This window comes from Pelodiscus sinensis, chromosome 2, assembly GCF_052426305.1.
Source record: "Pelodiscus sinensis isolate ZL-2025 chromosome 2, ASM5242630v1, whole genome shotgun sequence".
In the NCBI taxonomy this organism is placed as follows: Eukaryota; Metazoa; Chordata; order Testudines; family Trionychidae; genus Pelodiscus; species Pelodiscus sinensis.
The window spans coordinates 21,723,330-21,738,326 of NC_143053.1; the positions used below are offsets into that span (position 1 = coordinate 21,723,330).

General features: G+C 39.9%; 1 protein-coding gene across 6 annotated transcripts in view; it reads left to right on the forward strand.

Annotated features, from left to right (window-relative positions):
- The window catches only part of ZHX1 (zinc fingers and homeoboxes 1), a 30,828-nt gene extending 16,672 nt beyond the window's left edge, over positions 1 to 14,156 (forward strand). For 5 of the 6 annotated variants that reach the window (XM_006137488.5, XM_006137487.5, XM_075920166.2 and 2 more), the window contains one exon: positions 1,162 to 14,156. In XM_006137488.5, the coding sequence (XP_006137550.2) occupies positions 1,385 to 4,000 (2,616 nt within the window). In that variant the 5' untranslated portion in view covers positions 1,162 to 1,384 and the 3' untranslated portion in view covers positions 4,001 to 14,156. The remainder of the gene's footprint in view (positions 1 to 1,161) is intronic. The other variant, XM_006137489.5, reaches the window with a different exon arrangement.
- Positions 14,157 to 14,997: the final 841 nt, after the last annotated feature.

Genomic DNA, 14,997 nt, shown 5'->3' on the forward strand with positions numbered 1-14,997 from the left:
TGGTGTTTCAGCCCATGTTTTGTTCTGGTGTAACTAGGGTTGCCAACCGTCTAATTGCACAAATCCAAATACCCCTGCCCCCTCCACTCCGATGCCCCAGCCGTTCACCTCTCTTCCTCATTCTCCTGAGGCAGGGGGTTCTGGGCTATGGCTTAGTGGTTCGTAGTGTAGGAGGGGACTCTGGATTGGGGGTTGGGTTGCAGAAGGAGGTGTGGGGTGCAGGTTCTGGCCCTGTGGCATTTACCTCAGGCAACTGCTAGTTAGCAGCATAGAAGGGCTAAGGCAGACTCCCTGCCTGCCTGGTCCCCTTGTTGCTCCCAGAAGTGGCCACCATGGAATTGTAGCCCCAGTGCCATGCTGTGCTACCAGACTTTTAGCTGCCTAAAATCTTCCAGTTTGGCTTCAGTAGCCTCTGGGAAATAGAGCCTGATTCGAGGAGACTCCCAATGAAACTGAGAGGGTTGGCAACCCTAGGTGTTGTTCGATCAACCATTTCTCAGTAGTGCACACAGCAATGCAGGAAAGCGCACTTTAGTTAACCAGCCTGTGTAGCAATTAACTTAAACTAGTTTGGAATAGAATCTTCAAATCCTGAATTTCAGTGATATTTTGGGTATTGAGACAGAGGATGAGCTCTTCACCCCTCTCTGCCAGACTGCCATAAAAAAGGGCTCTATAAATCCCATATTGGCACTGGGGACATGACCCAGCATAGACACTGTGGGGAAAATAACCATCAGACTGTCTCCTGAAGTCGTCCTCAGAAACCTTGGCACATGAGTGTGCCACGCAAGGATGGGCAGGAGGGTTGTTTCACGAGGCGGGGCTATGTCCCTTAGAGAACCCTGGCAAGGCTACAATAATTTCAGCAGAGCACTCTGGCATTGACAGATGCAAAGATAGTTTAATGCATCTGATCTCAAAATTGCACCAGCATTTTAAAAAAAGGACACAATTGGAAAGTCATTGTTCCGATACTATTCCGTGCTTGATGTCCTTGATTAGTCCTATTGATTTCAGTGGGTCCATGTCGGAGGAAATAGTGATGACATCAAGCACGTAGTGTTAAACTACTTCTAGTCCCAAAATATTTCTCTGACTAATTAATAGAAATTACTTATTTCAGACTTCTGTAATGATGGTTTCTCTTCTTTACTGCAGGTGGTGGAAATGGACCTTAAGAAATTGTGACTCAACATTTTATCCTTCAACTACAAAGTTGTTGTTTTTTTAACCTGTTTGCACTACAAAAAAAGCTGCTAATGGGATAAATGTTGAGACATTTCAAGATTTGACTTGAAGAACCAAAAGCCATTATTAAAAATCAAGAAGAGCTTGAACTTACATCACGATCATTCAATCAATATTTCCTCAAAACAGCACAATGGCAAGTAAACGAAAATCCACTACCCCATGCATGGTCCTAGCAAGTGAGCAGGATCCTGACTTGGAAATGATATCAGACTTGGATGAAGGACCTCCTTTACTTACACCAGCAGAGAATGCTACAGTGGAGAGTATATCAAGTGATGAAGACATTCAAGAATATATGGATTCAGACAATCAGCAAAATAAAAAAGTCGAAGGTGGCTATGAATGTAAATACTGTACATTTCAGACGCCTGATTTAAATATGTTCACTTTTCATGTGGATTCAGAACACCCTAATGTAGTACTAAATTCATCCTATGTTTGTGTGGAATGCAATTTTCTTACCAAAAGGTATGATGCTCTTTCAGAGCACAATCTGAAGTACCACCCCGGAGAAGAGAATTTTAAACTTACCATGGTGAAACGGAATAATCAGACAATCTTTGAGCAAACGGTGAATGATCTCACTTTCGATGGGAGTTTTGTGAAAGAGGAGAATGCTGAGCTATCCAACATCTCAGAGATCCACTCCTCAGGAATCTCAATTAGCAAAACTCCTATTATGAAAATGATGAAAAACAAAACTGAGGCAAAACGAATTGCTGTTTTCCACAATGTAGCTGAAGACATTCCTGGTGAAGAAAAGGAATCTGAACATGAGCCAGACTGCGAAGAAGTTGTCGAAAACCCACAATCAGCAGTTTCTGAGGCCAGAATGAACAATCCAGCTGCTTGCAGTACAGCTGATACAACTAACACAGTAATGACTCCAGCGCCAGTGATTCAACCTGGGGTGGCACAGGTAATAACTGCTGTCACGGCTCCACAGAACTCGAACTTGATTCCAAAAGTCTTAATACCTGTAAACAGCATTCCAACCTACAACACTGCTTTGGATAACAACCCTCTTCTGCTCAACACCTATAACAAATTTCCCTATCCAACCCTGTCAGAAATCACAGTTCTCTCTGCTCAAGCTAAATATACTGAGGAACAGATTAAAATATGGTTTTCTGCCCAACGTCTGAAACATGGAGTGAGCTGGACGCCAGAAGAAGTGGAAGAAGCTAGGAGGAAGCAGTTTAATGGCACTGTGCATACTGTGCCACAGACAATTACGGTCATTCCAGCACACATTTCAGCAGCTAGCAACGGTTTGCCATCTATCTTGCAGACATGCCAAATAGTTGGTCAGCCAGGTCTTGTCCTCACTCAAGTCGCAGGCACAAACACATTACCAGTCACAGCCCCTATAGCTTTGACAGTAGCAGGGGTCCCAAATCAAACACAGTTACAGAAGAGCCAGATCCATACTGCCCAACCTGTTGCAGAAACAAAGCAAGTCGCTGCCATTCCAGCCCCTCAGCTTATCAAACACGAAACCACGTTAGTAAATCCGGATTCATTTGGCCTCCGTTCCAAGAAGACGAAAGAACAACTGGCAGAATTAAAAGTCAGCTACCTTAAAAATCAGTTCCCACATGATTCGGAGATTAGTAGGCTTATGAAAATAACAAGTCTGACCAAAGGAGAAATCAAAAAGTGGTTCAGTGATACACGATACAACCAGCGAAACTCAAAAAATAATCATGGCATTCATCTCAACGATTCTTCCACCACAATTATTATTGATTCAAGTGATGAAACGAATGAGTCCCCAACATTAGTCACACCGCAGCATAAGCAGTCATGGAATGCTTTCCCTGATTTCACCCCACAGAAATTCAAAGAAAAGACCGCTGAGCAGTTGCACAATCTCCAAGCGAGCTTTCTCAACAACCCAGTCTTGACAGATGAAGAGTTGAATAGGTTAAGGGCACAAACTAAACTGACCAGGAGAGAGATCAATGCCTGGTTTACAGAGAGAAAGAAAACCGATGCTTTAAAGGAAGAAGAAGCTGAGGTAAAAGAGAGCAATGAAAGCAGTTCAAAAGATGAGGCTGGAGAAAACTCTCAGGGAGAGGGATCTGTTGGGGTAAAGTCAGGGGGTTCTACGAGCAAGATGGGTAAAAAGTCACCAGAGCAGTTACACATGCTTAAAAGTTCATTTGTCCGCACTCAGTGGCCAACCCCACAAGAATACGACAAGCTGGCAGAAGAAACTGGACTTCCGAGATCGGACATTGTTAGCTGGTTTGGGGATACTCGCTATGCCTGGAAAAATGGTGGTTTGAAATGGTACTATTACTACCAGAGTGCCAGTGGGAATTGTATGAATGGTCAAGGCTTTGTCAGAAGGAGGGGGAGAGGAAGACCAAAAGGGAGGGGTAGAGGAAGGCCTCGTGGTCGGCCTCGGGGAAGCAAAAGGATAAACAACTGGGACAGAGGACCGTCCGTCATCAAATTCAAAACTGGAACAGCAATCCTAAAGGATTATTATATGAAGCATAAATTCCTCAATGAACAAGACCTTGATGAACTTGTAGCCAAATCTCATATGGGATATGAGCAGGTCAGAGAGTGGTTTGCAGAAAGGCAGAGAAGATCAGAACTAGGCATAGAGCTGTTTGAGGAGAATGAGGATGAAGAAGAAATGCTGGAGGATCAGGAAGAGGAGGAAGAAACAGATGATAGTGACACTTGGGAACCCCCCCGACATGTTAAGCGTAAACTCTCGAAATCAGATTGACATGTAAGTTTTGGGCTTGGGGCAAAACAGCCCATAGATTATATCTGAACATTTTTGGGATGAGCCAAATAGTTTTTAATGCCTAGTATGTTCCCTCTACCTGAAAGAGTGGACAAGATGTATTTGTGCAGCCACCAAAAATTTGCTTCCTGGCTAGCAGAGATGGACATGTTCAGTGCTAGCCCAGGGCATATTCTACTCCTCCTCCACTGCTGAGGGCTCATCATTTAAGTGACATTTTATACGTATTTAATTGCCTTGTGTTTAATTCCAAAAAACACAGTTGCATTTTTCATTGTTGTAGGAGAACATTACCCGCTCTTGGAGGAGGAAAATACAAAAACCTAAAACGTCTGTTTGCAAACCTCACTTCACCTCTAAGGCTCAGAGCTTGGGGTATATGTTTTTTAAAGGAAAAAATTCAAAAACAAAAAAAAGGGGGAACAGTGTGACAAAAGAATCACAGGGGTGAGGATTACATGGTTTTAGAAACTAGGTGAAATAAGTGTCATATTTTTCCAAGTGTTTCAAGTTTACAGAACTTGTGCTGAAAATATCTTTATCGTGAGTCAGTTTCAATTTAGAACTATAAGATGTTTTCATTTAACATAATCAGTATATCCAGAAATCCATTCTACATCCATTTAATTTAAATTTATGGTAGATCTGATGCGATCCATATCAGCATTCATTTTGTGCTTACACATTTGCTCTTATGTTGGAAAATGGTAACATAAAAGTCCTTGAAATCAAATGCTATATTCTGAAAAAAGTAAATGTGAAGACAAGTTAGGAAAGTTGCTTTTAAAACTGTTCAGAATCACCTGCTTGATTTGGACACAAAGACCTGAAAAGACAAGGCAGAGATTAAAAGCATCTGCAAATTTACGGAATACTAGGAAAAACCCTTTATTTTTTAAAGTAGCTGTATCAGAGCCCCAGTGTTTAATTCCTATTGAAAATTAAAACATGACTACTATTGCTTCTTAGTCTTTGGGGGTAACAAATGATATGTATGCACATCTCATTTTTCATCTCTAATGGCAACCCAGCTGAACAATTTGCATGCAATATTAACCAAACTTCATCCGGAAGGATTCAGCCCATCAGTGTGATAATCACTTCTATGAATGTGTAGGGCAATAAAACTACATGGTCAAGTATTCTGGTTTAAATTCAAAATTTGATCTACCTGGACTGAACTCAGGAAGTGTTTGAATCTGACAGGGAATGTCTTCTGAATCTTAAATATTAATTTCTCTAAAAATCAACCAGTTGGTTCCCTCCCCCAAAAAAAACAAACAAACCCCTCAACAGTGCTTGAACGGCCTGCTTTAAAACAATGGGCTAAATTCACTAAACACCACTCAAGAAGGTGCCTTAGTAAGGATAGGCAGGCAGTCAGTGTTTCTCTTAGAAGAAGCAATAACTTAAAATTCCACTGGGTCTTTGACTTCCACCATGGAGAGGAGATGCTGAAACAACATTCCTGGCCTGCTGGCTAATACTGTCAACTTTTGGGTGATATTAGTCCCCTACAAAAACATCCTATCATCACATCTTTCCCTTTGTGCCTTCTCTCCAGTGGGCACCGTGTTTTTAAGGATCTGTAGAGAGGGCAGCTTGTAAACCTCAGACACATCTATCCCAGTATTTCTGCACCTTCAGGAACCCAGTTCATAACTCCTGGGGCTGTCGCCTTCCTCACAGAGATAAATAGTGACAAAATATCAATCACATGTGCTCTGACCATGAGCTTCTGAAGCTGTGGAGACCATAGTAGCAGTAGCTCTTACAAAGCATGCTCTCTCTGTTTCTCTGATTATTGTTGACACCCAGATCAAACAAAAAAGGACAAAATATTTTTTGTCTGAGGTGAAAAACCTGTCATTGACTATTTTTGTTTAACTTGTGCTCCCTCTCCAGATGTATCTGCAGCCACCTGAGCTTTCAGGAGGATGTTCTATCTGAAATTTCAAAGCGTGTTACTAAGTGTGTTTTCCTTGACTGATCAATATTGCGGATACATTTTCAGGCAGTGTGTTTTAACATATGTTGCAGGATTAAATTTTGGAAGCATCAGGTGGCTTAAGGAACCAGAACAGAGCTCCAAAAGTCCAGCAATGTGATTGATCTTTTGTTGGTGCCTGTCATTATGAGGGTGAACTATAACCTTTTTAACCTGAACTGGAGTACTGAGAAATGTAATTAAGTTAAAACTTTGTGGGGAGTACACGAATGTTTCCAGTGGAGTCCATGACTCTGCATATATGCTGTTTAACAGATCTGTATCTGGCCTATTCTTTTTGGGCTTCAACATCTAAAAGTGTCTTGGTGATTAACAAATACTCTTGTTAGGTTGTTGCTGATATAGATGAGGCTGTTAAAGCTAGAAAAATAATATTTCATTAAAAAAGTCACATTAATATCAATCTCTATTGCAAATGCAGGGTCAAAAATTAGCCTTTTCCCAAAGGGAAGCAACAAAACCAGTATGGAGAGAAACACTATTTTTAAGCTTCCAAGAATATTAATATAAATCCTGGAATTCTTTGGCACTGTCTTACTAATATGCGAAATTTGGACTTTCCTTAATATTTAGGAGCGTCCTGAAGTTTAACAATGCTAAAAGTAAAAGCTAAAATAAACTTTCCTGTTTTTCTTAAGAGATTGGTTTTAGGCCAATAGTGAACTGAACTTTTTTATAAATGTGGTATGATCTAATTGGGAAGATTTCCAGATCACTTAGGTTGTGGTCTCTTAAATATCACCACATATGGGATAAGAAAGAAATGACGGAATAATAGATTTAAGTATTTATTCTGATATTCCTAGGAGAAAAGTCTTTCAGGAAGATACCCTGGGGATTACTTTTAACATGTACTGGGACAGATTCCAGCTGGTATAAATGACATAGCTCCAGTGGAGTTAAAGTGATTTACATATGCTGATGATCTGGACCGCTGTCTCTGAATTCTGGAAGATGCAAAACAAAACACAAGGGACCTGCTCATGAGAAGCAATGAGCATCTGCTATGTCCATTAAAGACAAATGGGCATCCTGAGCCTACCAAGACTGAGCATGATGGTAAAATGCTGACTGCATTAACCAGAGATGTTCCTAGGAGATGTATGAGCTCAGCACTGCTCATAACCAGGCTCTATGAACAGATCTTTAAAAGAAATCTTTACCATTTATAGTGATTACGCATTTGTACTGGGGAGGGGAAGAGCGGTTCCTTATGGATGCTTCTCTCATCACAAATGACATGAAAATGAATCACTGAAAAGTGCTGTTTATGTGTGAAAGACTGCAGGATTGTCTGTTTTGGTAATTGTAGCAACGGCAGGTAGGAAGCCAAATGTACTTTACATGTACTCTCAAGTCTTCTGCTGCACAGCTGCAATGTGCAGCGGATGCCTGCCTCTCTCTGGGGGGTTTTCCTCTGCTCAGAAATTGACTGTAATAAACTCTTCTGGAATAATCAGCACTGGGATTAGGCTAAATCAGAGAAAGGCACTCTCATTCTGGAACAAGTGTGTCCACACACAGGCTTATACTGAAATAAATATTTCTAGTAATTGAAATAGCTATTTTAGTAATCTCCCAAATGTAGAAGAGCCTTTAATGTGCTCTCTCCATTTCTGTAAAGCTTGGACTGTCTGGATCAGAATTAGCCTACGTGCTCTCTGGTGGTATTAAAGCATGCACTGTTGAGTGGGAGCTGGAGGGAACTATGGTACTTGGTAGAGTTCACCTCTTAACTCTAGGTAAATGGTAGCAAAGGTTAAGACCTCTGCTTTAGGATACACGTGGATGTGGTTAGCTGAGAAATTTAGGACTCAATTTTTCTAATTTCTTTTGTTCTGATGCTTCTGCCAAGACTATCTGATCTGATGAGGTAGTTACTGCTGCCTTTGAATCTTAGCTGCATGAAGAATAAAGAAGTTTCCATGCCAAATGGAGAGAAACACGAGATTAAAAAAAACACTGGTGCCTGGATGGGCTCATGGTTCAGACTTAGCACAGAATGTTATCTTCTAGGAGAATCCCTCAAGCACTATGGAACCGGCTCACTTGTTCTTAAGAAAGAGGGAGTGTTTGATATCTTTCAAGTGATCATCTCCCACGGACCCAGAAGTGCTGTTGGTTGGCTCTAGAGGGAGTCAAAGCTAGCCTTCCATGGTACATGGATGAGAACCGTCCAGATATAGTTCCTTTGAGAAGAGGGGGAAATGGAGAAGCTGGGAGAATTTTTCTTCTCTTGCCCAGAAAATAATCTGCTCTAAAATGTCATAAGCAAGCCATGATCCATTTCTTGTTCTGTCAGAACAGCAAAGAGCAGTAAGTGCTCTCTCCTCCCTCACATTTAACTCTGATAAACCTCTGCATAGCGTTTAAGGAGCGCTAGTTCCTTTTCCTCCCCTTTTTTATACAGTGTTTGAAGGTGTTTGATTCCCCCTCCCGTCCCCCGTATATTAACAAAGGTGGGCCACTTAATGTGTGAATTTGCCCACCGGAATATTTAAATTGCTTTTGACTACATTTCCTATAAGCTTCCAACTCTAGCTGTAATATTCATTGCTGGGGGATAATGTGACTGCTGTACACCCCCCAGAGAAATCTAATTCAACCTGTGTCCACACTGCAGGGTTTTTACGCAAAAATCCTTTTGCGGAAGAGTTCTTGCACAAAAACTTCTTAAGCAAAAGCATGTCCAGACCTCAGAGCGCATCACTTTTGCACAAGAGAGCAAGAAAGCTCTGATGGCCTTTCAGAGCACCTGTGCTTTTTTGAATAGGCTCTTTTTGCACAAGAAACCCCTGCAGAGCATCCACACATACTTTTTTGCGCAAAAGCTGTAGCGCAAAAAGGAGTAATGCCTCATGGAATGAGGTATACCTACACTGCAAAAAGCCCTCTGTTCTGTCAATTGACTGTAGATTTTCTTGCGCAAAAAAACACTTGAGGTGTGGACACTCCATGGGTTTTTGCGCAAAAACAGCTATTTTTGTGCAAAAACCTTGTAGTGTAGACTGAGCCATAGGGTACGTCTACACAGAAGCGTTATTTTGGAATAAATTATGTTATTCTGAAATAACAGCACATCTACACAGCAAGCCATTATTTTGAAAAAATGGCGAGCTGGAAGACTTCTTATTCCAGCTCCTGTAGCCCTCATTTTATAAGGAGTAAGGGAAGTCAAAGGAAGAGTGCTCTTCCTTCAACTTCCTGCTGTGTAGACAGCACCAAAAGCCAAATTAAGCTATTTCAACTTCAGCTACACAATTGGCATATCTGAAGTTGCGTAGCTTAATTCAACCTTTCCCCTGCTGTGTAGACGTGCCCATATTGCTTACTGATTTAGGCAAAATCCTGTCCCCTTTGCGATCACTGGGTATGGATCTCTGATGCAATTGAACAGATTTCTTTTTGCAAGCTTGGGGCAGGATTTCTGAAGCTACCATGCAAGAGGAACAAAGCCCTGTCACACTACAAAGCCCAGAGATGTATACCTACCTGCCATTCTCCCCCTGAAGGGGGAACACAGCAATAGTTGGGACGATTGCAGTATCAGGCCATGTAATACTTGTGCCACTCCTCAGTTCAGTGTGGGGGAAGAGCACTGCCCCTTTTAAACTAATGGATTATTGTATTTGGATCCTTCAGTGTTTCCTTTTGTGACTGACAGACTTGGCTTCAGCCACCTGACTCCAGTGGAGCCAGCACCATATCTGTATGTATTCATAGTACTGCCCAAGCAGAGAAAGCGGATTGAAAACTTACTGTCTTGCAAATACTCCAACCCTAACCTGGAAGCTTGAAAACTGACCGTGCAATGAAATTATACTATGGGTCAGGAATTTAACCGGGCTTTGTTAGGCAACAGGGCTTAAAAACCTTAGATACTAATGAAGAGACATGAATATTAGTGATCAAGAGAACAGTAAATATACTTAAAATTGTTCACACTGTCTGGTAGACTCATATAAACTACAGATGGAAAAAGACCTATAAAAGATTCCATTCCCTACCCATCCCTATCCAATGCTGGGTTTCCTGCTTTGTCTAGTCAGGTTTTAAATACCTTGTTTGTCATGGGATAAACCTACTTAGCAAATAGCAGCAGGGGCTTCTTGGGTCAAGTTACTAGCTCTTTTCTATTTTATTACTATTGTGGAGAAAATCACTTAAAATAAGGAAGACAGTTAAAGTAGAAAGAAAATTTAATAGTTCTCTGCCCTTTATATAGCATTTTTCATCCCATTGTCTCAAATCACTTTACAAAGGTATATAAGTATTATCCCCATTTTAAGACAGGAAAACCAGGGCTTAGATGGATTAAAACCTATATTCTTAAACTTAATGGTCTGATGTTTCCCTGGTGTTGAGTTCCTATATGTGCCGTTGCCTTCAGCAAGTTTTCTGGGTGCTCAGCACCTCTGAAAACTCAGAAGAGTTCTTTAGTTCTTTGACTTTGAGTACTAAAGTTTGAATAATGTTGGCTTACGCAACATTCCCGAGGTAACAGAGTGGTCATTAATAACTCCAAAGGACTCTTCACAGGAATATGGATTAACTTGTGCCCTGGCCAGGTTCCATCTTTGACATTGCATTCTGTCTCCCTAAATTCTCTCTGCAGTTTGTTAAATATGGTGCTTTCCTTTCCTGTCCTAAACTGTTGTGTGGTGCTGTCTCTTTTGCTTTTTTCCATATTACCTCCACATTTCACCCTAGAGGTGGCAGCACTATAATTGTGGATGAAATGGTCCCTGGATATAGTACTCTGATTTATAGTTCAGTTTCTGTTTGTGAAGCATTTTGAGATTAAAGGGTTTTATTTATCACAGCATAAGAAGTTAAAGTTGAAACATTTGACCAAGTGTTTCATACACTTCTTTGGATCAAAAATATTTCATGATACTTTCTGGGTGCGTCTAGACTGGCAAAATTTTGCACAAAAGTGGCTGCTTTTGTGCAAAAACTTGCCAGCTGTCTACACTGGCTGCTTGAATTTGCTCAAGAACACTGACTTTGTAATGTACAATATCAGTGCTTCTTGCGCAAATACTTTCACGCTCCCGCTCGGGGAAAAAGCCCTCTTGCGCAAGAATACTTGCGCAAGAGGGTCAGTGTAGACAGAGAAGAACTGTTTTGCGCAAAAAAGCCCCGATGGCTAAAATGGCGATCGGGGTTTTCTTGCGCAAAATCGCATCTAGACTGGCCAAGGATGCTTTTGCGCAAAAGCATCTGTGCCAATCTAGACGTGCTTTTGCGGAAATACTTTTAAGGGAAAAACTTTTCCGTTAAAAGTATTTCCGCAAAATCATGCCAGTCTAGACGCAGCCTCTCTGTTTATCTGCTAACATAATGTGAAAGCACAAGTTGCAGAGCCATCACCTGTGTTCTGATGAGACAAACCTTTGGAATTCTTGCTATGTTATGACTTCAAAGTAGCTTTCTTCCTTAGTCCCAGCTCCTGAAATTTTTTTTTACATGTGTCAGGTAGTCTTATCTGGGCATGTTTGCACCAGTTTGTATCATACCAATATTAAAAAGCAGTTGTCCATTTTATTGTATAGAAAATGTTGCACTGGATTCCTCTCTTCATGTGCACAGAAGAGTTAAAAGGAATCAATTTGGTTTACATAAATGATAGAACTATGCAGTTTTAAGTAACTGCAATGTATATGTGTGTTGCTTCACATGGGAAATAAGTTACTGCTTTGTACAGTATTTGAAGTACAAGAAAAGGAATTCACTAATGACCAGCAAAGTTTTAGGAGATGAAGAACATGCAGCAAGTTGTATGATCTTTGTCTGGTGTATGTAATCGTGTTAAAGGAAGCCATCGCGGCATTTTTAGAATTATGGTTTCTCTTGAATGATGCAGTAGCTTATGGTGTTTTTCCTTTGTAGCTGCCCAACGAGGTGAAGGGGAACAATTCTTGAAAAGTTCAAGATATCTGGTTTACTGTGAATGGGCCTAATTTTTCGTGAAACCAAGAAAAATTTTGGACACACACAGGATTGAATACTCAAAAGGATTGGAACTTAGTGTTGTGCCAAAGTTAAACTACTGCAGCTGGCAGAAGTTCTGCACTGTAAATAGAAGACTGATTAAGAGACTACTTGTAAAACAAATTTTAATACAGTACATTTTTATTCTGATACAGGATGGAAACTTTCTGTTTTAGACCTTTTTTGGAAGGGGCTTCAGTGACCACTAGATTTTGTCCTCTTATATTTTGTCCAGCTTAATACTGTATGTTCTAGTAAGATGGGCTTTATTGCCTGTGTTCTTTGATATGTGATTAAGCTTATAGCTTTGAGTGACCAAACATTTTACAGAGTAAAAGTTCTTAGAAACAGTAAAAGTAACTGATATTTTTGTCTTATTTATCAGGCTCTGCACAAACTTTGAAAGTTGTGCATGCACGTGTACAATTTACACATACAATTGGGAATGCATGGAATTCTTCTCAATGTTGCAAAATTAAGCCTTTGTGGCATTATGGATCTTGTCTTTCGATTTCTTTTTTGAGGCACAGAAATGAATGAGTGCCGCTGTTCAAATATTTGTAATATTTCCATTACTGCTTTCAGTAGAGGCCTATTTTGCTTCAAGACCTGAAGAAAATAACACAGAGAATATAAAAAGAAGCTATCAGAAGAATGAATACTGAGAGAACAACTGAAAATAAACTTTGTACCAAAAATTTGAAAACAGAAATAATGTAATATGTCTTTACTGAATGTGCGTGTGTTTGCGCACGCGTGTTTATAAGTATCATGCAGAAACCAGGAACTGTATTTGTTCAAACATGTAGCAGTCCAGAGCTTTTCTTGCATCATTCTCTTCATTTTAACTACATTACCACATCAGGAGGCCAGAATGTTCATGTAAACTCTTTCCGTTAAGGCAGATGCTCTTCATATTTTTAAAATAATTTGGGAAGACATTTTTAAAGATAAAGGAAATTAGGCACTCAATTCTCCCTGAAAATCAATGGGCATGGAGCACCTAAATCCCCTTTGTGCCTTTTGAAAAATCTCCCTGTTTGTGGCTACAGGACCATTTTTAAAATGTGCTTTTTCTTCAGAGAAAAAAGTGAAATGAGCATGTGCCACTTAAAGACCTCGCTCGCGTACAAATAACTGTAGAAAAAACCCTGTTTGCCTTCATTCACATAAACTCAGAGTTGAAGCCAGTGTGTGAATTTTGCATGAATAAGACTAAAAGGGCTTGTCTACATGCACAAGTTGTAATACTTTAACTATGCTAGTATACTTAAAGTGGAACAACTCCCTAGCACTAATACTTAGATGCACTACTATGTAAAGGCGATTTACGTAAGGAAGAGGAATAAGCTACATCAGTGTAAAATCAACCCAATTATCGATAGCTATTCCAGTCCAAACACTATAGTCAGGATCAGGATTTATTAGCTGCCTACTGTTTGTACAATCTGTGCCACACAATTCATAGAATGACGCATCTTAAAGAATGTTTGTTTTTACCGAAGCATTTGTCATATAACGAAAGAGTTGCAGAGAGCCTTGAATATGCATGCTGCTTTCATTTTTATAAATGGTTACCTTTTTAACTACACATTTATTAGTGATTCCAAATACTGCAATTTAGTTGATATTTTCACAACGGACCAGGTGGTTTTGTGAATTGATGTATTTTATTTTTCATACTACTGTCAACTATTTTTAATAATGTAAAATATGCAGAAATTTCATGCACTGCTTTATTTTTCTTTTTTACTTCATGGAGCACACAGAAAGAAGGGTAACGTTAAATTGCTGATGGGATTTTTTTTCCAGCATTGCTGACTGTGGTCTTTGATCTGTCTGACAGTAGTTTCTTAACATTTTCATTTTTTAATAGATTTGTTGTGCTTCAGGTATTGTAAAATGAAGCCTTTAAATATATTTATATTTGTTTCCACTGCAATAATGTTTAACCATCTATAGTTGTAAATAATTCTTAGCAGTGTGTGTTTCCTTACAAGCTTAATGCTGATCTGATGTTTGCTGGCTTAAAATATTTATTTGACAGAGAAGGAAAAAAATCTGTCTCACCCAGTTGATTTGTGTCTTTGAGTGCATAATAAAGGTCAGCATTCAGTGGTAACTTTCCTTTTATCGATTTTCCATTCAAATTATTTTAAAAAGAATTACATGGAAGCCACCCTTAAGGGATCAAAAAAATGGTTTGCTTAAAAGAGACGGTATCTAAGCCAAGTGCAGTCACATTGTATTTGAAGTCTTTGAGGACACTTAAGATGGAATGTTCCATAACAAAACTCTGACCTTGCAATTTGTTGTATGCAGCAGAGTGCTGTGCCCATGTGGAATCCCACTGATTTTAATGAGGCTCAACATGGAGACAGCAATCTGTCTGCATGACAATGAAGTGCACTATATATTGTCTGTGCGTTTGATGACAGTACTCTGGACCCCATTTTCCATTTGCCTTATAACTTGGGTAGCCCTTTGCACCTGTGCTGAGTGAATGTATAAATAACTACCATTGTGTGGTGTTAGCAATTTATACTTGTTCTGTGTAGGAATAAATTACTATCCAAGGTGCAAGACAGTGAAATATCAGATCATACAGCTATATCATTGGTTTAACTGTTGTATCTGTACAGTGAGTTTGCTAGTCAGTTTACCCTGTGGCCTCTTGACATAAGGGGAAAGAAGAAACAAAAGTGGGGAGGAGGAAGAGAGGGGAAAATCTGATTATAAAAACAAAAATAGACAGGGTGACTCAGGTGTAAGTATAGTGCCTTGAACTACTTTTCAATTGTCTAGCTTATCTGAAGGGGTCCCTTTAAAACAAGAAACAGATGAAGTGGTAGGAAAGGCAGCTCAGTTAAAACTTCTAAGCAGCTAATTATGACTCCTAGGACCCAGAAAAAGTTTGATAAGAAATGAGCGTAGTGCTGAGCTGCTAGCCAGGGGCATTCCAGGCCTACCTCTG